This window comes from Phaeodactylum tricornutum, chromosome 22, assembly GCF_000150955.2.
Source record: "Phaeodactylum tricornutum CCAP 1055/1 chromosome 22, whole genome shotgun sequence".
Lineage (NCBI taxonomy): Eukaryota > Bacillariophyta > Bacillariophyceae > Surirellales > Neidiaceae > Phaeodactylum > Phaeodactylum tricornutum.
The window spans coordinates 111018-135459 of record NC_011690.1 but is presented as its reverse complement, the minus strand read 5'-3'; the positions used below and the strand labels follow the sequence as shown (position 1 = coordinate 135459).

At 48.3% G+C, this 24442-nt stretch overlaps 7 protein-coding genes across 7 annotated transcripts; 5 read left to right on the top strand and 2 right to left on the bottom strand.

Annotated features, from left to right (window-relative positions):
• Positions 1 to 854: 854 nt before the first annotated feature.
• PHATRDRAFT_40088 (predicted protein) lies at positions 855 to 1802 on the top strand (the record flags this gene model as incomplete). Its single annotated transcript, XM_002184154.1, has 1 exon — positions 855 to 1802. One exon carries the CDS (start codon positions 855 to 857, stop codon positions 1800 to 1802), a length of 948 nt encoding a protein of 315 aa, XP_002184190.1.
• Positions 1803 to 2293: 491 nt separating this feature from the next.
• Positions 2294 to 3883, top strand: PHATRDRAFT_15862 (predicted protein; the record flags this gene model as incomplete). Its single annotated transcript, XM_002184153.1, has 1 exon — positions 2294 to 3883. A coding segment is annotated over one exon (1590 nt), but the record flags the coding sequence as incomplete, so codon positions are not given.
• A 270-nt stretch (positions 3884 to 4153) lies between these two features.
• On the bottom strand, positions 4154 to 13672 carry PHATRDRAFT_49389 (predicted protein; the record flags this gene model as incomplete). Its single annotated transcript, XM_002184028.1, has 12 exons — positions 4154 to 4873; positions 4942 to 8920; positions 9269 to 10482; positions 10561 to 10648; positions 10724 to 10737; positions 10821 to 11012; positions 11080 to 11324; positions 11394 to 11411; positions 11491 to 11713; positions 11795 to 11926; positions 12020 to 13342; positions 13442 to 13672. 12 exons carry the CDS (start codon positions 13670 to 13672, stop codon positions 4154 to 4156), a joined length of 8379 nt encoding a protein of 2792 aa, XP_002184064.1.
• Positions 13673 to 14091: 419 nt separating this feature from the next.
• On the top strand, positions 14092 to 15499 carry PHATRDRAFT_49388 (predicted protein; the record flags this gene model as incomplete). The annotated part of the gene is made up of 1 exon (XM_002184152.1): positions 14092 to 15499. Exon 1 carries the CDS (start codon positions 14219 to 14221, stop codon positions 15497 to 15499), a length of 1281 nt encoding a protein of 426 aa, XP_002184188.1. The 5' UTR covers positions 14092 to 14218.
• A 1874-nt stretch (positions 15500 to 17373) lies between these two features.
• PHATRDRAFT_49387 (predicted protein) lies at positions 17374 to 18491 on the top strand (the record flags this gene model as incomplete). The annotated part of the gene is made up of 2 exons (XM_002184151.1): positions 17374 to 18284; positions 18389 to 18491. The coding sequence occupies exons 1-2, from the start codon at positions 17395 to 17397 to the stop codon at positions 18489 to 18491; spliced, it is 993 nt and encodes a 330-aa protein (XP_002184187.1). The 5' UTR covers positions 17374 to 17394.
• Positions 18492 to 18796: 305 nt separating this feature from the next.
• On the top strand, positions 18797 to 20426 carry PHATRDRAFT_49386 (predicted protein; the record flags this gene model as incomplete). Its single annotated transcript, XM_002184150.1, has 1 exon — positions 18797 to 20426. The coding sequence occupies exon 1, from the start codon at positions 18822 to 18824 to the stop codon at positions 20424 to 20426; it is 1605 nt and encodes a 534-aa protein (XP_002184186.1). The 5' UTR covers positions 18797 to 18821.
• Positions 20427 to 20704: 278 nt separating this feature from the next.
• Positions 20705 to 24329, bottom strand: PHATRDRAFT_49385 (predicted protein; the record flags this gene model as incomplete). Its single annotated transcript, XM_002184027.1, has 5 exons — positions 20705 to 20722; positions 20796 to 21151; positions 21196 to 22048; positions 22080 to 23092; positions 23192 to 24329. 5 exons carry the CDS (start codon positions 24327 to 24329, stop codon positions 20705 to 20707), a joined length of 3378 nt encoding a protein of 1125 aa, XP_002184063.1.
• Between the last annotated feature and the right edge of the window lie 113 nt (positions 24330 to 24442).

Here is a 24442-nt window from a genome sequence, read left to right as displayed (position 1 = left end):
GGAATCTGCATTGCAGCAAAATAGATGCCGACATGAGGAATATAAAATATTCTTTTGACAATCACTGTATAGACAATGATACTGCCTGTGTTTTCGTACAGCAGTTTTGTCAGCACCCTTACCCCTTTACAGTCCAGGCCAAACTTTATAAACCCCAAATGCTTTTACGAAGCGTGGTGCCACTATATCCGATGCCGCCAGTGATATGAAGAAGTCAAAGGATAGATTCAAAAGGTAAGCGAATACTGGTGTTGTAGCAAGGGCACAAAGACTCCTTAATTGGCATTCGCGGCATTTAACACACGCATCCCGCGCCAATGATTCAATTGACTATATTCAGGGACAATAGACAATGTGAAGACTTCCCTGCAACAAAAGAGAGAGGATCATTCCTCTAGAATAGCGCGTTTGGTGTCTCACTGGAGCTTGACTTCCCCATGCCAAGGTGCTTCCTACAAGAAGACTGTATTGCAAATAGAACGAGGTGGTCCAGGCAAGCTAATTTCTGGGTAGATCACGCTCGCACTCTGGCCGGCGTGTGATGGCAAGCTCGACTTTGGAGTTCCATTGGTCAACAACAGCGCTTTCGTCCAGCTCTTTTTTCTGTAGTGCATATTTCGTCAATAAAAAGTTCGGATTGGGCTTCACTGTCAATCCTACAGCTTGGATTAAATGAGAAAGTAAATGGTATCTCCTTTCGACAACGAATTGGAGTTTGTTGATCCGGACAGGATATTGATACTGGCATTCCGGATTCTATTTTTTTTTTCACACCCATTTACCGAAAGTACCAATCTCTTGCTTTTTGACTCGGTATTTTGTTAAAGTTTGCAGTTGTTCCACCGATTTGCAACATGGCCGACGCGAGCGACGATGCTGCCACTTACTCACAAAAACGTCGTTCACCGCGTTGTCTCTTTCGATCTTCGAGACAAATCGAGTCCACGACGAATTTCGCTGCAGCGAATTCTTCGACTTGTGCGGTCTGGGGACTTCCGGAAGAAATTGTGTTTCATATTGTGACGTTCGTTGCTGCCCCTACCACCCGTGCTACAGTATTGTGCCATCAAATTGCTCCGCTCTGTCGCGCTTCCTACAGGGCATTACTGAACAACCAGCAAAGTAGTGCTTCTTTGTGGGATAAAGTGCTGCGAGAAGACTATGGCGTTTCTCAATCGATGGCTGATTCTCGTCGATCCTGTAAGCGCCTTCGTCGATGTCCCGTCGAACGCGTGCGAGATGCACACGTGCTCATTCAGGATAATACAGAAATCGCTTACTTTTATCTTTCGGAAATGGTTCAGAGCAGATGCAAAGGAGATTTAACCAGAAGCAAAATGTGTAGACTTTTAGACGAGTATGGACCCCATTTGCGTACTAACACTGTCGTCTCATCGGGAGGGACATATTTGGTTGAAGTTTGTCGAGCGCGCAATGTCAAAGAGTCCACAATTCTTGCGTGCGTCAAAGAATTAGTGGAATCGCGTGGTGCTCAAGTGGATGTGCTAACGCGTGAATCTCCACAATCTTCACAAACCGCACTGTGCGTCGCAGCCGCTCGCGGAATGTCAACTATTGTCCAGTACTTATTACAAGTTCATAGTGCATCCCGTGACGAGCGATCATCGGGGCGCTTTCGGCTCCATACAGCACCGAAAAAGACCATCTCTTTCCGTTTTCAAACAGCCTTGGAAATTGCCGAAATGATGAAAGACGCGGAAAGTAAGGAAGGGGCAACGGCGCAAAGTTTGGTGAGCCTGAACCATTGCATACGGCTTTTGCGTGAGGATAATCGAATTTGACGAATACAGATGCAACAAATATTGTGGCGTCTCGTTTTAGCCACTCTCGCAATACTCGTGGAAGATCTCTGATTAGTTACATGGTCATGTTACTGTTAGTCTACTGCATTATCTAACAGTAAAGCACTACCTCCTTGCCTTGATGTGTAAAATGAATTGAGAACCCGGCTGAACAAGCTTTTACAATGTAAAGCGATGTTGGTTGAATATTTCCACGTAATGGTAATGTATAAAGTATGAAGACTCGGTTCTTTTTCATTGTCAGTCACTGTTAGTCAAAAAACTTAGTTACATAACTATCCCGGACATTGGATTGGCAATAGGCTATGAAGCCATAACTTGATGCGCCGACCAAGAATCGAAGGGGGAAAAAGAAGGAACGATTAACAGTAACGCTTAGACTTCTTTCTGGAAGAAGTGTTTCTTCTTTGAACTTACATTAGAGCATTTGCTACAATAGATATCCAGTTCTATAGTATCGCAATATCGTGATGCAGGTTTCCCAACAATCTGCTCTTGCGGTGAGCAATTTTGCGTCGGTTCTGTGCTGTTTGTGCGGTGTTCCAATCTCCCCGAACGCGGCGAACACGTGCGCCACGTGCTTGGCTAGTTCGTCTGACATTACCCGTGGTATCAGTACGGAAGCAACCGTGCATCAGTGCCGCGGCTGTCAACGATGGCATAAAGACGCTGGAAAATGGGTTGCTTGTGAGCTGGAAAGTAGAGAGCTCATGGCGCTTTGTCTGGCGCACGTTAGTGGACTGAAAGCTTCCAAGCACGGCGCAAAGGTTCGTCTCATCGATGCCGGTTGGATTTGGACCGAACCTCATTCGATGCGACTCAAAGTCCGCTTGACAGTTCAAAGAGAAGTCGAATCCGGTACAATTTTACAACAGTCCTTTACTGTCGTCTTTGTAGTGAGGAATCAACAGTGTATCGAATGCCAGGCCGAATTCCGACAAGGGTCCTGGAAGTCGCTGGTGCAAGTTCGTCAGCGTGTCAGTCACAAACGCACTTTTCTTTACCTAGAGCAGCTAATTCTGAAACACGGAGCTCATCGTGGTTGTTTAAGTATCGAAACTTTTCGGGATGGTATGGATTTTTACTTTCCAGACAAAGGCAAGGCAGCTCGCTTTATTTCCTTTCTCGAAAACGTGTGTCCCATCAAAGTCAAGACATCGAAAAAACTCATTGGAACAGACGACAAATCGAATATTTCCAACTACAAGTACACGAGCTTAGTGGAAATTTGCCCCCTTTGCAAGGATGATCTGCTTCATCTTCCAATCAAGATGGCACGCAAGTTGGGTAGCATTTCTCGTCTCGTTCTTGTCAAGAATATTACAAATGTGATTCACCTTATTGATCCATTGACAGGCCAAATGGCACAAATGTCCTCCGAAGCGTACTGGTGTGAACCAATTCGTCCCTTGATTACAGCTGCCCGTTCTCGCATGACGCGTTACATTGTGCTTGGAAAGGAACCGGTGTTTTTACGAACAAATGTGTCAAAGCGAATGACAAATCGCAAACAGCGTACTAAATTAGCTTGTGTCACGTTGGCACGTGAAGACGATATGGGCGTCAACAATCATCAGTACGAGGAACAATCGCACATGGGCTATCTAATGAAAGCAGGTGATGTATGTGTTGGCTACGATTTGAAGGAAACACAGTTCGTCAGCGACGAAGCCGAGTCGCTCCGATCGGAATTGAAACTCCCCAATGTGGTCATTTTGCGCAAATTGTACGGAGCCGTCGCTGCTGGAGAAACTAACGCTGTCAAGCGGCGAATGTGGCGTCTTCAGCGCTTGGATGTGGCTGTCGCCGAGACAGCAGCAACTGGTAAGGGCGTCAAAAACGCTGCCGAAGCCGATGAAATGGACGAAGAAGATTTTCTGCAGGAAGTTGAGGCGGATAAGGACATGCGCATGAATATGAATGTTTACAAGAGCGACTTTCATAAGAGAAATGCACCAGCCATGATGGGAACCGAAGGAGACGTTAGTGAATGTGAAGACGGCGAGGACGATGAAGATGACCAGCAGATCACACTCGACGAGTTGCTAGACGGGCTGGTTGTGGACGAAGGTCCAGACGTTGACATGGTGAATCCGGAAGTCCTACTAGTTGAGGGCGAAAAAGCAGCGAAAGACGGCATTCGATACGTCGCTCGTGAAGAAGCTAGGAACATACGTGACAAGGACGCTGCTGTTCCCGTCTCGAATGGATGGGGGGGAATCAATTCCCAAGCAGGTTTGTGAAATAATGTTAAAAACCGTTTACTTTAATGTTGACGTCGCGTTGCCAGCTTACCACAGTAAGGAATGTGTAGAATATTAGCTTGCCTTTTACGGAAGGACACACAACGGTCTTTGACTTCCTGCGTCTTCCCTTACGACCCATGCGTTATGCCGGAAAGAGGATACCCAAAGACTCGGTAGACGCGTCATACCTGCTCTTACTGGAAGAGCGGTATAAGCGAACGTGGACTTTTCCATTGGTGCAAGGTAGAGCTCGCTGTGAAGAAGGCCCGAAACAATAAGTCCACTCAAACTAAGCGCATCATCTTCTCCATCTTCACCTCTTTGATCCATGCTGATAGTAAGGGTTTGATGCTGGCCAGTCAAATTACAGATCTCGTATGCAACTCTAAAAGGAATCGAGACTTGCGGTGCTGGATCAATATCTTGGAGTCTGGTCTCAAATGGAGGCCCTTCAATATAGCAAGGTGGCCCGGGGAAACGTATGGTGAGAGGTGCACCCATGGCAAGTGGTCCGTGCACAAGTGAACCCGATGTGCCCACGAATTTGTTTTCGAAGGCATTATCAAGTATCAGAGCCGACGGTATCCAATCCACCAGGAGAGAGCCAAGCTTTGCCGACACCCCTCCTTTCTCAAATCCTTCCTTCAGCTGAGCCACCATGGCATATGAAATCAAGAAAGTGGAATCGGCTCCAAGCTTGCGGAGAGGATCCCCTGTTGTCGGTTTGTATAACACGTTGCTGTTTTCTCTGAGAAGTCCATTCAGTAACTTCAGTCTGAGTGGCTCTTCGTCAGCCTGGTTGTCCTGTTTTACAAAGGTTAGAAAACTTATATAAGAAAACAGGGGGCAACATTACTTTGTAATGGGCTTACCTCAAAGCGAATTTCAACAAGTTCCGCTCGTAGGCTTTCAATGGAGTCGTTTATTGTCAATGAACACTTCGTGACAAAGTGTTCCCCATCAATAAGGGAAAATTCGGAATCATTATCTTTCCTTTGAGACATCTCCACCAAAAGAGAGTTGGAGGGGTGCCTACTGCCTGATTGATTTTGTTTCTTCGTTCCCAACGCGAATTTTGCGATGAGCGGTTGTGTCCATATGACAGAGCTACTGTATTCCAGTGATACAAGATCAGTAGACACTGAGTTAGAAACATTGTCAACCGTGACAGCGCACTCCACCGGATTGGCTTCTTCAGTTGCTGCCGAGACACTTCTTGACATTTGTGGTTTTTGGCGGCCTGTTCTACGGCCTCCTTTCTTTCTGTGAGCCGCAGGTCTCTCTTGCTGATAGGTGACAGTAACATAAAAGTCCGTCTTACAAATACTATAATCAATTGTAGATCCATCGAGTACATCATTTGCCTGGATTGCAGAACTGTTTTTGACAAAAGGAGCAGGGCGGTACATATCAACATTAAAAAGTGTTGCCTCTCCACCTCGAAGAGAAGGTAGCTTGTATCTCTCTGTTGCTTCAAGAGATCTCCATCCTGGAGGAGTTTTGTATCCACGTTCCGCTATGGAAGGCTCTGCGTCATGAGGACAGCGTCGAAGTAATGTAGGAGTCCGGAAAGCTGGATTATTCATATTAATGGATCCGTCCACTTCTTCTTCCGACTTGATTACGGAAACCAGACGCTTGGTTGCGCCGTTTGGAGTAACTAAAACGCTAAAACATGAGACCTTGATCTCAATGTTTGTGCACATCTCACTAGGACCAGCCTGCAGTTGAAGCACTGTTCTGTTTACGGTTCCTTCTAAAGCTGTGCCTTTTGTGACCGGATCTGTTAAATTGCGTATCACTAGTTGAGGTGTTGGATCGAGAACTCGAATTGAGCGTGGTCCTCGGGAAAGCGGAAGACCCCAAGGTCTAGACCAAGCTGATGCAATGTAATTTTCTTCCTCAAATGGAGTTCGCTTTATATTTGCAGCTGTTCGAGATTCCTTCTTCTCGATCCACAGCTCAATAAAGGTCACGGCTTCCCCTCCAATAGCCTTCTCTACCTGGACTGGGTAGAATGTCATTTTAAGTCCATCGCAACGCAAGGGCTTGCCTCCCAAAAAGCGCATATTCCATCCCTGCGAGACACTGTTTCCTTGCACAAGTTGATCTTCGGACACAAGTCGAGCACCGCCTGCTGAAGTGATGCCGGATGTTCGAGGTCTGGCGCTTTTAGCAAATGAACCTTTACCAGCTTTACCTTGAGTCTCCCCTCCGTTTCCACTGTCGTCAGTCGCGATTGCCGACACATCCTTGGGCAGCTTTACACTTGTCGAAATTGTAATTTCCGAATTTCGCTGAACAATTATTCCTTTCCCTTGGTCGCCTTCGCTCGCGTTTGTCGCTCCCAGAAGATCAAGCTTGGCTATAGGTAAGTCTCCAGCTAGACTCACTAGCGTTACTGAGTTGATGTGTACAGCATAATCTAGATTCGACTTGATGAGGATTGACGCGTCAACGGTGTCTCCAGCAGTTGCGAAAATGGTATTTGGAAAGGTTATCTGGAAGCAAAAGGGTAAGCTTGGATTGTCTTCTTCAATTGTATCGTGGTACCACCTAAGCACATTGCCGCCATTTATTGACGCAAAATGATTTAGTGCGCAGCGAAGGTCAGTGGATGACATTTCCGCATTGAAATATGAATCCAAAATCATTGACCCTAATGTTTGGCTGCTTTCCTTTGCTTCGGATGCAGACGGTAAATGTCTTTCGTAGCACTCAATCAGCATGCGACGGATGGCCAGCTCTAGCTCACGCCAGCCACGGGATAACTTGGAAGCCTTTTGCAGCTGGCCAACAGCTTCTTGGTGTCGACCTTTGGCAAGCAGTATCCCTCCGGCCAAATAGTAAAGTCGGGCACCAGTGCGACTCGAAGAACCTTCACTGAATACATCCTCGGCAAAAAATCCACGCTTCTCTTCTTCCAGCTCTTGTTCGAACGAACTTATGGCTTGAAGCACGAGGTCAAGGGCTTTTGCGCGATGATCCACGCTCATCAACTCTCGGAGTCTAGCTTGCATTGTTTCCGGGTCCAGTTGGCCTACGTACCGTGCTCGCATGGGATCCAACAATGGCATGTCCTCCGTTGGCGTTGTATAATCCAGTGCATTAGCCAAACCCAACAATGCTTCGACAGCAGACTCTCTGCACTTCCAAATCGAGAATTGCAACTGAAGCTCTCCATTGGCTAATTCAGATACTTTTGGTGGGTGTCGCTCCAAAAGTTGACCCAGGACGACACGCTGTTGAAGAATATATACCCAATCGTACCATACGGCAGTCTCGTTGACAGGGAAAGGACGCCGTCTAGTTGCGAAGATGCGGACATGCTGACGCCACTGCTGTGACGATGCCAGTAGACCTTCCGTTGTGCCTGAAACAAAGCCGGCCAAAAGCAGCTTCAAGTGCAACCATTCAGCCACGGCCCGACATTGGTGTGCCATATCATCGGTCGGGGATAGTAATGGTGTGTACCACCATTCACATAAACTATCAGAACCTTGATCATCCTTGGAGCCACTCCCGATAATGTCTGTGTTGTCTGCAGTCAAGTTGATGGCGTCTTGCGACGATAACTTTTCCGACGTTTTAGGGATGCAGGCAATGTTCCGACGCCTTAATTGCAAGTACTGGTAGAATGTTGTGACGTAGAGATAGGCATCTGACATGAACTTCAGAGACTTTTCGTGCTTCCATTGGAATTCGTAGAATATGGCAATCTTAAAACAATATCGAATAAGTAGGGGAAGCAACGGCTCAGGCGGCCCGCTCCCTCGCTGGCTTAGCTGCTTCAATAATGCGAGCTTTTCTTTGGTCCGTCGTGCTTGACTCAGATAGTACTGTAGACTGGAGCTGCGAATGCGTCGGTGCAAAGCTCGCAAGGCATCACTCGTCGGCAATCCCGTGTCGTTACTTTCCAAATCAGCAACAGTGCGTAGAATGGAAACTTCCAGAGGCGGAATACCGACACGCTTGTGGGACCGCGAACCGGTCTCATTTCCTAACATTTCGTTGTTCACGGCTCGGCACCAGCCATCTCCCTGAGCGATTGTCACGTTGTCTTGCAAAAGCCCAATCACGTGGATAGTACACTGACGCTTGGGTACTAAGCTGTAGTACAAGTGTTCGACTGTGTTGTACAAATGCTTGTCAGCCCGATCTTGCTGGGTTTGGGACGAGGAAACGGTACAAACAACTAGTATCACACTGGGTAACGCATGAACATGTTTTTCCAACCAACCCGAAGGTAGAATTCCGTCCAAAGGATGCTTCTCAAACAGAGACTTAAGCTTTGCGTTGTCTTTTGTGGAAAGTGCGGCCGGCAATGACTGCGCCAAATTGCTGTGGCCTTCAGGGTCCTTTGAAGGAGGAAATCCGTGTTTTGTGCTGACCGACTCTATGCGCGCCCGTTCAAAGAACCCTTCGCCGTGCTGTAGCGCTTTGGCGTACGCCGTTTTGGAAGCCACGTTGTTTAGTCGCGATGGATCAAAATTGCGGCGACCAAAGCCGGAATAAATTCCTGTCGACAGGGCGCCTCCGCCTTTGCGTCTATAGTGACCGTCGGAAGTGTCATCGTCATCGCTTGATTCATCCTCCGAACGAAAGAGAGAGACTGTTCGTTTTCGATCGCCCTCTTCGGCTCCATCATGGATTAAAGATGCGGCGATGGCGTCAAGAAATTTTTCAAACAAACTTCGATGGGATGACGAAGACTTGGAATCTTCCTTCGTAAACGTTTCTTCTCCTAAAATCGAATTTACGGCAAAAACCAACGGAAAAACGCCCACCAACAAATCCTCGGGGTAGTAATCCATAATTTCTCGCAATCTCGCCGCACAGAAGGAAAAATGTCTCTTGATTGTAGGGATTCTTTGTAGACAAACAAACAGTGGCTTGGCGATCTCGGGAGGTCGGGCAAAGCAAAAATCAATGAAAAGCTAAGACTGTGAGCTCGCAAAAATCATGAAAGGTATTGACGGGAACTGAACACGGCCTCGCAGCGCAAAGCTTTACACTAAGCGAACGACTTAAATACGACGTACGTACTATTGTTCGAAATGTCGATAACGACAGGTCCTGAGTAAAATGCTTATAACAGAAAAACAGACACTTCAAATATTTCCAAACGATTTCAAGGTAACCATGGTGCATAGACTAAGGTAAGGTGCACTAACTGAAAAGGATAGAACTAATACCTACTTGGTAGAATCGTATTCCTTTGACTTCCTTCCAAACGCCTTGCCCAACAGGGGAATTCTTTCGGCCTGGTTCTTGATTTTACCGGCATCCGTCATACGCGCCCGTAAAAACCCTCGCTTCTTGCTTTCCGACAAACCATCACTCCCTTGTTTCGCTTCGGCCGCCTGAACCTCGCGAACGGGAATCATGTCACCCGACAGGTTTTGTCCAAACTTGCGCTCCGCGATAGTCACTGGAGTGGCATTGTCTGGATCGTAGGCTTCCGCGTACGAAGTAGGTAGCGGAATATCGGTGAACTCGTCTTCCATGAAACGTGGAACACGCAAAAGATATTTTCCGAACATGTAGCGTTTCATATCTTTCAGTTTGATTGCCCGTTCTTTCCGAATCTGATAGTTTGTCGCCGCCTGTAAGACGGCCGTGTAGCGGGACTGGAGACGAGCCTTCACTGCGTTCTCCCTTTCCTTCTCCGTGAGATTGGGGTCTTCCCGAAAGTAATATTGATCAACAATCATCATCCACGGCCCGGAGATGACAAGCACTGCAATTCTAAAGATCCAACGCAGAACCCAGCCCCATGGAACCCAACAAATCACAAGAGATCCAGCAAAACACGCTATAGTAATCCAAAAGGCATAGTAAGATTCCTCCCACAGAAAAATGCTCTTGGCGATACGAAGCGCTACAACCCCTTGACCCAATTGCAACTGAATTGGATACAAGACACCTTTTAGAGGATTCAACGACGTCAGTGCTGAGAGTGGGTTCTTGCTTTGTGTAGCTATATCCACGTCGCCGGCTTCAGCGTCGTTAATTTCTTCTCCGAGCTCCTTCCGCAATTCTTCGTCGTGCTTCAACTCTAATTCCTTTTGCTTGAGATGACGCTTTTCTCGTTCGGCTGCGGCTTCGTTGAAGGCTTTCACGGCCTCTATATTCTGGTTGGGTTTGATAACAAAAGGCTGCGTCTTGCTCGTGGCCAACATGTTGAACAAGACAAAAAAGCTGCGGCAACGATGCCACGGCGATGGTGTTTTACGCTGATACTCGGAAGACGCAACCATCGCCCAACCAATCGAAAAAACAAGAAAAGACGGGAACAAATTAAAATTCCACGAAATAAGAATGGCCCATGCAAAAGCTGTGATTGAATGCAAAGGCAGATTGAAGGTCTTGCCCGCGACGACAACTGGATGATGACCGCGCCAGAGCAATAACTGGAAAATGTGTGCAGCCAAGGTTTAGATCCTTCTCGATAACTGCGGAATTCATGCTTGTACCAATCATCAACATACCGTCATACCCGCCTCTTGCAGGTAAGGCAGGACTTTCTCATAGCTTTGTAACTCTTCAATATGCTTCGTAAACGTCGTCATGCTCCACCTGAAAACAAAATATATGGTCGTAAGACAAAACCGAAATTCGTTCAAACTCATAGGATACCCTTTGACAACTCACTTATTGTAATCATGCTGGACGAAAACACCAAAAACGATAGATTAAGTGAGATTGATCATCGCTAAAATGTTGAAGCAGAGAAATGTATTCAACGCACCACCCCCTCGGTTGTGTAATGGGCTACTTGGTAGTCAATCATCTTAGAGCAAGATACATAGTTAGTGATAGAAGGCTTGATGCCCTTGATCATGGCACCGCGAATATCGTTCCATTCAATACGCATTCGCACTGTCATGGTTCCTCGTTGCTTCTTACGATGCTCGGCAAGCTCTCCGTAAAAGAGCGGAAACTACGAAACACGCGGCACAAGTGAGGAATGAGAAGCAAGAAACATTCTTTCTAAAACACACACGTACATCCATCGTGTAAACCGTATTTGGCGAAAGCTTGGACACATTAAGCAAACAGCGGGCAATTGGGTCATGTACTGTCGATGTGGCTCGAGAGGCAACCTGTCCGACACCCATTGGCGGATCGTAGTCCAGGACACTAACAAACATGTCCGACGAAGGGTGATCAATATTGAATGCAAAGGCCCGTCTCGACCAGTGTGGCCAGCGGGGCGACAGACTGTCACCGATAACATCCGTATTAATGAGGCCTTGGGAAAAAAAAGATCAAAAGAGTCAGACGATGGACAACAAAAAACAATCTCGATTCTGGAACTTACAATCTTCAAATGCGATACCTGTAGGAAAGAAGGCGGCCAAGCGAGGAAATTAGTCGAGCATTTCGGCACCAGTTCATCGAATAAAGTTGAGACTTACACGCAAACGCATCAGTCTTGTCACGTATGTTCAGCGTCGTCGCATCCATGTTTGGCAATTTATCACATTTGAGAATCTCAAAATAAACCTTGCCCAAACTGCCTGATCCAGCCTCTACCCATTTGGTCGAGGGCTTCATGGCTTCCTTCTCTATTTGTTCTTCGGTCAACCACTTTGTTTGATCTTCTGGGCGGTCTGGATCGGGGAACGGTTTCACGCGGTGCTGCATGCAAAAAGGGGTGAAGGAATGAGGATGCTCTACTTTGTCAAAGTGCGTCCAATGTCAAAAAATTACTCAACGTACCAAATGTTCGCGATTCTCTCCACGCTTCGTCATACGTTTGAGAATCTTAGAATTTGGAGGACGGGGAGGAAGATAGGTCTCATCGATGTAGACTCCACCTTTCTTGGCGTTTGCGGGAAGAACCTTCATAAACTTATGGAGAGAGACAGAGTAGACCGAACGTGAGAACAATATGAGACTGCTCAGAATTGACGCGATCAACAACTACCGCTATTAGACCCTTACCTCAATATCATCTTGGGTTGCTGGCTTGATTCGCAAGTACAATTTGCCAGCTGTTTCGCCAGCTGCCGACTTGCCGGGCTTATCGGGGGCGATATCGTACTCCGTTCGCTCTCCGGTCGCCTTGAGCACTTCATCCAGCGAGACGCTAACACGACCCAACACATCATTAGCACCAAACGCGTCATAATCCTTCAAGAGAAAGCTCATCCCAGACGTGGCACCAAAAAACTCTTCCGGTGTCTTTTGTATCAAGAAGAGTGATCCCGTCGAAAGCGTCCAAATCGGATTGAGGTTCTTGGAAATAACCGACGTGCGATGTACTTCACTTCCTCCCATGCGCACAATCACATAGGCGTCGGTAGAAAGGAGATCGGCCACAGGCAAGTCCATCGCCGAGACGATTTCGACGAGAATGTTAATCTTTTCGTCACCGTCGCTACCGTCGGGTCCCAAAGCCCGCGACATACCCTTCCTGGCTGAGTCACTGGCGGTCCTACTGGACTTGTAGAGCTCCACCTGTTGGCGGGCGCGAGTTTTTTCCAACGTCCCTAAGTGTTCCAAATTTTTGACAAAGGCGTTGGCCTCCTTTTCGCCTTCAAACTTGACGTCGCGAATCACCATTTCGTTGCCCGATCCGAGACGCATTTCTACCGTCTTGCCGTGCGATTTGAGAATATCAATATCTTCGAGACGGTACGTTCCGTGTGTTTTCCAGTGTTTGCCACTGTGATCCACCACCATATTTCCTTCGTCCGCGGCCCCTGATGGGACAACGGACTGGTCATCGTCGTCGTCAGAGTCGTGATCCCCTTGTCCTTTGCTTTCTTTCAATATTCGCACCACGACAAACTCGTTATCTTCCAGATTCTTGCGCTTTAACCCCGCCGCGCTGGGCTTAACGTTACCTTCGGCATCGTCCGGCGGTCCTCGAATCTCCATCGAGACGCGACGATGTTTCTGCGACCAAAAGGCGACCGTACTGCGCATAGTGGGTACCATATGCCCTCCCATCATGTGTTTCTTGACGGGTGGCATGCGAATATCCCACTGTTCCGAAACTTTGACGACGGCGGTATTCGGTCCGGCGTTGTTGAACCCGCCCAATGCCGGGACGACTCCTTGCTTGGCCTTGGTCACCGTACTGCCGACAACCTTGGTGACTCCGGTCAATACGTTGGTCATTTTATTGGGTGAACGATTGGGACTGCTGTTCGTCGAGCCGCCTGCGGATTCTTTCGGGCTGCTAAGATCGTCCGCATCCTCTTTGTGCTTGCGCAAATGAAAAATGTCTTTCATAATACGAAACCGTGTACGGAATCTAATCTATTGCGGAAGGGTCGTGTCGCAGAGGCGACAATTGAGCTTGGTGGTGGGCGTGGGACTCTCTCTTGTTGGGGGTTTCCGCAATTCCCGCACACTGACAGTAAGGCCTGCAATAATGGATGCGGGTCGGGATTCTCCGACGTTCGACGATCGTGTTTGTGCGAATTCGATACCGTTAGTAGTAGTAGGTAGACCTTGCTTCCGTGCGGCAGTCTTTGTTTTGGACCAGCGTTCCGTGTACGAAATGGGTACCGTGTCGCGAGCACAAGATCCATCCCGCGAGGGGCAACAAAATCCAGTCCGGGGTTGAGATTCTTGCCCCCGCCCCATTAAGCCAATTAGCCATATATGATTTTGGTATGGACAAATTATTTAACGAAACTGATTCCGAAACAGCCTATCAGTACCGGACGGAATAAACTGCAATAAGAAAACCGCATTTGCCGAAAATTCCGAAATTTCGTAGACCTATCCATAGTTCGAATCAATTACACTTCCAGTACTGCAGTGAGTAAGCTGTTACGATGGTTTGACTGGTGGACTGACTGACTGACTGTGAAGGAAAGTCTTGCTGGAACTGAAAAGTCACACGGCCGTGAATCGACTCGGAAACTAGGGCCTTTCAGTTAAATAAAGGCTGGACCAAAATGTCGTCGAGAAAATCCGATCTCGACCCACTCCAGAGCAGAAACCTATGAGCAGCAGCGCCACCGATCGGACTCCCCGGGGGTATCTTTCTATCCTTCCTGACCTTATTTATCCACAGCATGTAGTCCCCAACGCACCGCATTCCATCGGATCTGTCTCGAATTGTCTGTGCGGTGATTCCCCCCTCGCAAAATTGTTTCCTTTCTGTAACGGGAACTACTGTGCTCGATGCGGTTTCTGCCAATGAGCAACGTGAAGATTGTGGCTTGCGCTGTAGCCAACAAGCATTCTCTACTACCAACAAATGCCGTCAGGATACTCCTCACTATTCTTTCCTTGCTGTCTTTGGTGGTACACCTGGGAATCCTTGGATCGGTAGAGCCCCTCTTGTGCTCTTCGGTGCTGCTATTCGTCGCCGCTTCCACGCACACAGTCGACGCTGCGCCGCACGTCTTTGCGACCTCCGCCACCCACATCGGCCGTCGCTCTGGTTCTCCTCCCAAAGCACCGCCCTGGAGACAAAAGACAACGGTAACCACACAAATTGCCTCGGAGGTTCCCGTTATGGTGTTGGAAAACGATAGAGGCGAAGCAGCGTGCCAATGTGGTGAAGTCGACCAGCAGATCAACGCACTACTCGATCAACTGAGCCCTGACGAATTGGAGTCCGCGGCCCGAGCTAGCTACGCCTACGATGTAGCCTTTCCCGTTACTACAATAACTCCGCTTACGCTTCTGGATTGTCCCGTGCGAGCTCGCCATCGTCGACTCTACGCGTCATGCTTGGCACATCAAGCCGCACGGCAGATCTCGCTATTCTCCGCTTCGGGACAAAGGAAAGCGCTACAAATACTCCAAAATACAATCCAATTCCGCCGAACGTACAACGTTGATCACTTGCGTCACCTGTTTCGTCCAAGCACTCAATGCTCCAGTACACAGCTTTCCTGTACTTGTCAACAAACACTCGATCAACATCTGCAATCCCGAGATTTGTACGTGTGCGGGTACGACCGACAAGGTCGAGCAACTTACATCTTCAAGCCCACTGAAGAGACGTGTGTCTATGACGGCGTGTGGACCGTCAAGAAACACATTTACACACTGGAGCGGGCCCTGGCATGTAGCCGTCACCCTGGCGAAATTAATGCCGTGGTGCATTTTTCGCAGCTCTCCCCAGGTTGTCTACCTCCGATGCATTTGGCCCGTGAATTTTTGCGTATTTTCCGCAACCACTACGCCACCACCGTACACAAAGTTTTCGTGGTTGACGCCCCGCCGATTTTGGCGCACGTGTTGTGGCACGGTATGCTGAAACCCTTTCTGCCGCGAGATTTGCGCAAGAAAATTGTTTTGGTACGGTCCTCCGCGGACGCCTCCGCACTCGCCGACTTTTACGATGCCGCCGAAGCTGCGTCCTGGATGATGCCACACGGGACCAAGAATCGAGATCTGAACATTGAAGAATATTTGTACCAAACTGAGTTTCACCAAGCCTTTAATGAATAGCCATTACTCGTTTATGCTTATACTGGAAGTCTTTCCGTGTCATGCATTCGCCGTTTTGTGATCCAAGATGGCAGCAGTATGCAAACTAATTGGATGCATTTCTGAGAAAGACCATCAATCGCGGCCTCCTTGTATGAGGAGGACCAACGCATAGAGCGATGGTAAAAAGGTAGTCCCTCCTCGTGCTTGAAGCAGGAAATAGAAGTAAATTGGTTTTAGTATATATCCACCCAGACGAGTGTATGGCACAGACAGACTTCCTGTGTAAGCATAAACGAACAACAGTCCCAATATATTTCAATGGCAATACTCCTTTGTATGATCATGAGTAGCACTTAAAGTTCTAGCATACTCCATTTCTAGCTGGCTCCCTCACTGAAAAAGCCCCTCACGGTCAAACCCCTAAAAACACGTCACTTACTGTTAGTTCAAAACTGCTGCAATGGCTACCGCACACTCTTTGGATGGACTAAAAATATCCGGAAGTAAATTCTGAACCAGCACGCATTTTGAACAGATAGCAGCTTCAAATAACCAATGGTGGCGCCTCGCCTACTCGTTGAAAAAAGCGTCAAAATCCCAGGCAAGCCATATACTTTTACTTCGTTGTCTTTTCCCCTTCGATGCGTCATTGCAATGCCGTAGCCGCAAGACTGGTCCGTACCGTATAGAAGGCTGGAGCAATTGGGAAAGTCCATTGCCCATTCCGAGTCACCAAAGCCACGCTATACGGATCACAAGCTCCCTTTTTCCAGCCCCAACATTCCCCCAACCTATGGCCAAGGCATTTGCCGTGACCATTATAGATTTGCTGTAGTGTCGAGTGGTCAAATACTGCGACATGACAAAGGCACCACCAGCGACACAGAAAAACGCGCTGACTACGAGAATGCTCAAATCACTCAAAGTTTTGGTCAGCCCAATACAGACGGAAGGGCAATGATAATACTGTCCAGGCCAGTGATTATTTGTATGTCGTCGACATCATACAACAGCCCAAGAAGCAAACACAAGGGGGTCGTTACGGATAAATTGGCAATGGTCGACAGTGAAACTCCAAATCTATAGATCCGATATCGCTATGCCATCTTCCATTTCGGGTACAAGTGGTGCAAAGACAATCCCTGCAATTGAGCACAACAAAGACCTGACTAGTTGAGCGGTCTCTTTTTGCACCAACAAGTGACGGGCATACATGTTCGCACCTCACATGTTTCTCTTATGTATGACTGGCTACCGAAAAGTGCAACGGCCGAGTGAAACTGCAAAAGCTGATTTTTTCGTCTTGTCGTCTTGATTTCGGCCGACTCGAATACCAAAGGCAAGAAACTTTCCATAAAGGAAGCTGAAAGTAACGGCGGAACAGATATAAATCAAATGGATGGGATTGGTGTTGAAAAACACGATCAATTGTAGTCGTCGTCGCAGAGATTCCGCCATTAATACTGTCGTACATGGCAGAGATTGCTATGAATCGTCGATCCCCACAGGGTCGAGCAAACTCTCTATGGGCTCGTCTCAGCTGCCATGGTTTCGGTAGGCTTTATTTTGTATAGAAATGTATCCGTGCATTTCCCATCACGTCTCGTCTTTTACCTTGAGTCTTCGTCGTTTTTTTCTTCGCCTATATACTCAGTAGGTGACAGTACTCTCAATATTTTACTTCTCGTGTACCAATAGCACCCAGAATGTCGACAGATTCTAATCATTGTCACAAGTGACATATTTTGAGTCACGACAAGCTGTGTCTATCTCGTGACCCAAGCACGTCCGGAGAGCCATCCAACAATACATGACAACGGCCCATGAAGTGAGAGTTGCATCAACATCAAATCCCATCCTGCATTTTAGAAAGACAGTAACTTTGGTCAATACATCAATCCACTGAACACAACATGACAGCCGTAGATACGGAAGATGATACGAAGTGGAAAAGCGGGGTTCTTTCTGCCTTGTCGGGCATCGGCAAAAAAGAAAGCGTCAAGGTAAAAAAACTTCGTAAACTGGTCCTGCTCTCGCTGCAGATGGACGAGGATGATAAGGTAGCCAAGAAGGAGTTCAAGCGTGTTGTCAAGGCCCTGGAAGACGATGGGGAACTGAAAATTGATGCCGAAGGACTTGTCAAATTGAAAAAATCGAGCGGGAAGAAGCGCAAATCCAAAGGAGAGACTTTAGCAGAATGCACGAAAAAGCAAAAGCACAGCGATAACAACAACGACAAAAGCGACGAAACCCAACCAGGTCAACCCTCAGAACAGGAAGAAGCTTCTCCCGAAGAAAAGAATAAGCCCTGCCAAGGGAATCCTTCCGGGGTGACTCGCCTGTTTCTTGGAAATTTGCCATTCGCTGTCGATGAAGCATCTTTGGAAGCATTTCTGCCAGCTCACGTGACACACATTAAGTGGATTACTGACAAGGAAACGGGCAAATTTTATGGATCCGCATTTATTGAAATGGAAACGTCAATATCGGCGGCAAAGGCTGTTGCAATGGCGGGGTCGCAACTCATGGGACGTCCCCTAAAAGTCAATTTTGCCCCTTCTCGACCAGGCGACATTTGGCCTCCAGTCAAAAAGGTGATTTCAGGTGGCAGTACGGGACAAGCGGGTGGGTCAGGTATCAAGGCCATGAGTGAAAAACCCGAAACCTGTACTAAATTGTTCGCCGGGAACTGCTCGTACGAAATTGATGATGATGCAATTACGAAATTCTTTGGCAATGTCGAATCGGAGGTCAAAGCCGTGCGCTGGCTACATCACAAAGATTCGGGCGACTTCAAAGGATGGTACGTCGGGTGATTGATTTTTGGACTACACCTACATTAACATACGCGATTGTACGATGTGTGCCATCACAAGCTCACGTTTGCCTGCTTTTGGTTTTTTACAGTGGTTACGTCGAGTTTTGGAACACGGAAGCCTGCGAAAAAGCAGCTACTCTGAACGGCAAAACTCTGCTAGGCCGCCCTATCCGCTTGGACTGGGCCGAGTAAATGTATCAATGGTAGTAGACCAGCCACTAAGTGTAAGGAGTATCTCAATCGTCTTTTGATTCTTCGAATCAAAGAATGGCTTGTCAAAAGCGTTCCTTCTGTGTCGGTTTTGGATCGTCCGTCCGTCTGTCCCGCACTTTTTTCATGAACAAGAAGTTGTCGTAGGGGTAGGTCAGCCGTAGTAGGGGTAGGTTTGTAGGTATCTCACTGACAGTAACTCTGACTTTGAAACCGTAAAATTGCGAAAACCCGACTTTGACAGTGAAGCAGCTAATGTAAGGCACTTCTGCAGCAAGAGTATTCCATAAAAGCTCTTCAAACTGTCATATCATGCACCTTCTTCGCCTGTTCTGTTGGGCATGCATCGCTTTACTGAAGCCATTTGCAGGATTTGTTGAAGCCACCAATCCCGAAATTTTGACACCGCCATCTCCGATTGCCGCGTGGCGGGGAGGGGCAACGAAAAGGTCGACGGCAGCTAAAGCTAATTCTGTTGAATGGCGGACATATGAATCTCTCGCACAAGCCTTGCAATTAAAATTGCCTTCTTCGGACGGCAAGCCGGTTCCCGAAATCAGAGATATCGTCAAGGCCTTCCAGACACTGTCGGCAACTTCCCAAACGTTCAAAGGTTTGGATGGGGCCGCGCACGAAACGTATCAACGCGTGCACGGAGAAGCACATGGAGTGGATGTAGAGGTTGCGGGGAGAGCCCGGCGGAGTGCATCACGGGCGGGGGCGACGGCGGATGGTCTGGGGGCATGTGAACTTTGTGAGTTAGTGGCATTTGAATCCTCCGTTGATACAAATAACTGCTCTACCGACAACGGCGCGCTTGCGAACCGGCAAGTGCTACTCAATACGACTCGAATAGTGGATTCGACTGGTCTGAACATCCGAATACTTCTTTTGTATGAAGAATTCTACCAAGGTGGAGCGGGTGTGCAGCACGGAGGGATTGAAGACTTGGCTGTAGAAGCACGTGATGCTCCAGGAACCAAAGAGTTGCAAGCGCGAGGCCGCTTGTTGATTGTCCTTGGTGACAGCGCTGCACAAGACCTATCGCAAATACTTGATGTCATATCGCAACCGCTGCACCATGTACACCTGTACAAAGGATTGGCGACAAAGGAAGCGGCGTCCGTGCAGCCCACCCTCTTCTCTACTGCTGGGATAGTGCTGCGGGAACTTGAGCCCTTTTTGCGAACCTACCGTGCTTCGGCCGTGCATATTGTGGGGCGGTCTTTGGCCGGAGGTGTTGCAGCTTTGGCTGCCGCAATTCTGGATGGTAGCTTGCCTATGCCCGGAGCCAGAAACAGCAAGAAGAGGAGAAAGAAACGGCAACCAGAGCTAAACCAAACCGACGTTGATCTGGATCCGGCTTCGAACTCCACCGATGTCGCTCCGTTGCAAGGGCTCGGTAAGGAACGATGCTCAGCGGTGACACTTGGCGCCCCGCCATCAATGTCGGCCAATGTACCTGCCGAATTTGTAACGTCCATTCTCTATGGAGACGATGTAGTGGGCCGAGCATCACCAGCTAGTTTGACACGTTTGCTCAAACGCACCCACCGTGTACTCAAGCGTGGCAACATGTTGGGTTTCGGCCGGGTTACTGACACCATTTCCTTGGCTAAAGATAGCTTGAAAACCCACGCCCACGGTAGTGAAGGCGAAGAAGCGCGTTTGGCGGTACCAGGCCGAGCATATTTGATACGACCAAGGCGGCTTAGTCACGCCTGTAGCATACACGAAGTTGGCGCCCAGTTGAAGGGCGGAAGGGAAGCCTTACGGGCGGCCGTCTTGTGGCAACTCAACGATGTTCTTTTGAGCAAGAGCTTGTGGAAACATCACCAGTTAGAATCTTACATCCAAGGATTGGATCGTGTACAGCTGCGCGGCCTTGAAGACGACGGCGAATCTCGTATGGAGTAACCCACCACTTTCATTAGACAGTCACTGGGTATGTACAAACAAAATATTAAGAACGTTACCTTGTCCTCTACTCTTTGCGGTTTATGTCAGCCGCAAGTAATCTGTGTCTATCTGAACCTTGTGCGTCTCTCTGATATGCTCGTGTACGTATCGCAAAATTAAACCAAACGAATCTCTTCCCCAAGAGTCTTTTCGATTCTTGATCGAGCGCAACAGGACAACGACATTCGACATACTCTGCTCACTTAAAAAAAGGACAAGAAAGTTTTTTACCTGGTTCACCGCCTCTGTACTTTCTGCCGAGTTTACATCCATGAACCTGGTCAAGGGCATAATGTTCTCTCGAAAAAAGAGCTGTCGGCTAGAAACTTTCCATGCTGTCTGCGGTGCGGTCGAGGATTTCACGGTCTCACGCCTACTCGCTATCGCCATGGACTGATCGGCCTGCATCGTCCTAATCGCAGATGATCTTCGCTTCTGTCTTTCTACCGCTACCTGAGCTTCTTCGCGGAGGACAGCTTTGTGGGCCTTTTGTCTCGGCGACACAAGGCCTACTGAACAGCCATCGTTGTTCGCAATTTGTAGCTGCATCTTTAACGGAAGGGTACCAAACTGAGTCAAGGAGACAGCACCCCCTAAAGTATCGGCGAGAGAGTCTTCCCCAGACTTGACCGCAGCTAACCGGAAAACTGTGGGGAGTGAACCCGAAGAGGCGAACGTGAGCTCTGGAGAGGAGGTAGACGCTTAAATCCATTCGAAGAGTACTCACGTCTTTTTACATCCGTCTGACGAAAGCGAGCTACCTTTGTGGAATCAAAATATGCAGTGTCTTCAAATTCTAAGTTTCGTTTCTGTTCTAGCTGAGCCATAATTTGCTTCTTCATAGAACTCGGCAACAACTCAACTTGACTCATATGAATTTGACTGAGAGTAGGAATAGCAATATCACAATCAAAGTCCTCATCTCTGTTCCTCAAATGGCTGGCAATCGTGTCGTCCACGACCTGTACTGAATCTTGTGTGGAAGAAAGTACTACAATGCCATCCTTCGTCGTGGGGATTCCAAGATCGTCATCCCTCGCCTGCTCCTCCGAAAAATGTTGTTGCTTCCCAATTAACCCTTTTAAGTCATCTCCATCGAATGTGGAAAAAGAATTCCTATTTGTGTCGGGTACGGATTGAAACCATTTCCTCATACACTGGTTTGAGTCAGGCATCTTCAATGCTGTTCCCATATCCGGTGTCAGTTTGCTCAAAACTATTCCCATGCCACGCACATCCTCTAAATCTACCTGAAGCTCAACAAACATAGCTTGACAAAGATGTGAAATTTCCGCCCATTCTCTTGTCGGCACACTATTTCGTGTATCAATACTCTTGGATAGGTTGTGGCAACTCCCATGACCCAAAAATTTCGGCGGTGGCGGAGCAGCAGCTTTTTTCTGCTTAATTTTTAAGGTCACACGTATTCCTTTCGTCCCAACATTCTCCATCCGTTTCGAAACTTCCTTTGCCAACCCATCTATCATGTAGTCGACTCCATATGGTCCATCAAATCGAACACCGTAGTTACACTTGTACACGAAAAAGGGATAGGTTGAGCACACTAGCGAGTATCGATTCTCCATAAATGAAGAGCAATGTTCAACCTACCTCAGCCCCGATCGTTTTTCGCTCAGCTGCTTGTACAGGTCGATCGTCCTCTCCATTGCAGAAACCAAAGATTTTCTTTCCCAATCCCGGGCCCAAAATTCGGGACAGCTCACTTTCTGCGTGATCGCCAAGATTCCAGACATCCTGAATCGTTACCAATTCCTCTCCGGCCAGCTTTCGATCCGTTCTATAACCTATTCCGTGTAGACATCGAAGCTCCAGGTCCTGCAGCAGTTCTCGGTGGCTCTCGACCAAGTGAGACCTATTTGGTTTGACTTTATCCGTAGCAAGCTTGGCCAGAAGCTTGTTCTTGGAAACACCAACGGTTGCAGTGCATTGTGTAGCTTCCCAAATCTGCTGCCGAATCATCTCGGCCAACGATGCGGCTTGCTCCTGAGCTGTAACGGTGGGATCGTCCGATAAAAACAACTCGATATACGATTCGTCGCAAGAGACCTGTTCCACGGTTCCGTCAAATCTGGACGCATGCTCAAACAGAATATCTGTGACTTGCTCCGCAACTTCCTCGTAACCGTCAAAATCGTATTGTAGGACGACGAGTTCTGGACACAAAATCTTGGCACGTCCCAAGTACATGCCTTTCTTGATGCCATACTTTCGTGCCTCGTAGTTGCAAGTCGCACACTCTGATGTTGAGTCTTTCGAGACTTGAAGGACTCCGTTGGTTCGAGATGAATCGTCAGATTGGCCGTTGTGAGAAATGGCGACGGGCTTGTCTCGGTACTCAGGAAATTTTCGGAGCACTACCGAAGCAAAGAAACAGTCCATATCGACGTGCATGACGAATCGTCGGGAGTCTAAGGAACGGCTTTGTTTCGCGGGACTGGTACGCGTAATGACGCGCTGTCTGTAGCTACCAATGAAACTCAGACGGGAATTTTCGAAAAAGGAGGTGAGAAAGTCTGGATCCGTCCCAACCGTTCGGATTTGTCCATTGATATATTTTCCATCTGTCTGTTGTAACTGAAGGGGCTTCATTGGTCCTTTGTCATCTACAGACTCACTTGTATTTGTAGCCACGGCAGTAGACTCTAATAAGTCTTGTTGTCGGGTAATAGGAATTGGTTGCAGAGTCGATTCATTCGTCTTACTAGAAGAGTCGTCCGGCTTGACTGTTTCGACACACGAATTCGGACGCTCGACAGTAGTGTGAGTGGACTCGTGCAATCCTCGGCGATTGAAGTCTACAGGACCCATCATAACAGTTACTGGTTTCGTGTCCGCGGGACTCTGGCGAAAAAGCGTCGCAATCGATGACATTCCTTCGTTTTGGTCCCGAATTTCGGGCAGCAAATACTCGGCGTAGGGCAAAAGCTTTTGGGCTCGGACACAATCGGTGATCCAGGACGGATGGCAGACCGGTACGGGATTGCGCTTACGTCGTTTGTACATGTTGGCTTTCGCCGTCGACAGGTGTTCGGCAATGACGTGGGTAATGCGTGAGGTTTCGTACTTTTCCAAGTCGCCTCCGTGTCGGTGCAAGATTCGTTGCAAAGTCTCCGTATCGGGATTTGTGTATCCATTCACCAGCACACATATTCCGTAAAAGAACAGATCCGGTCGTGATCTACGTCCCACTGGCGGCGACACGGATGGTGGCGAGATATTAGGGTCCATGGCCGCGTCCGTCCGGAAAGTGGGGATGGAGCCCGATTCGGGTATACGGCATGTCTCGGGGGTCTGCGCACTGTTCGACAAATTCGTTCCGGACTCTGTTGTGTTGGTTTCGACTAAAACATCAAGGTCGCCGCACGTTTGGGATAGTAAAGGAACGGTGGGTTCGGATGCGGAAGGGGTTCGATGTCGTCGCGATTCCTCTCGTCGCCCGGATTTGCGTGGTTTTCCGTGTCGACGTTGAAGACGTTTCAGGACAGAAGTCAAGCCCAACGACGAGCGGGGGCGTTTCTGGACACGAGGTGGCTTGGCGTTATCCACGACACTGGGAGAGAATTGCACCGAAATATTTCTCTTGTGAGGCGACCCAGAATCCTCGCGTGGGATGTATCGGTGTACCTGTCGGTCTCGCAGCGGTGTGCTCGGCGCTTGGACAGTCCCCAGAGCGTCATCCGGCGCCGGAGGCAACACGAGACCCATTTGCTGGCGTTGCAGATCAATTTTTCGAGCCATGTAGAGATGAAACGTGTCTTCCTGAAAGGCTTTGCCTGCCGCTCGTCCTGTTTTCGTGAGGTCCACGGCTTCGGGCTGCATCGTTTTGGGCGGTTTCACCATCTTGCCTGCCACTCCACACGATCAACAAAGACTTGTTCTCCCAATCCAATCCAGTCCCTCCCTTCTACGACACTACCCACTTCGTCACCATGCCTATCTATTAGCAGGGGTCC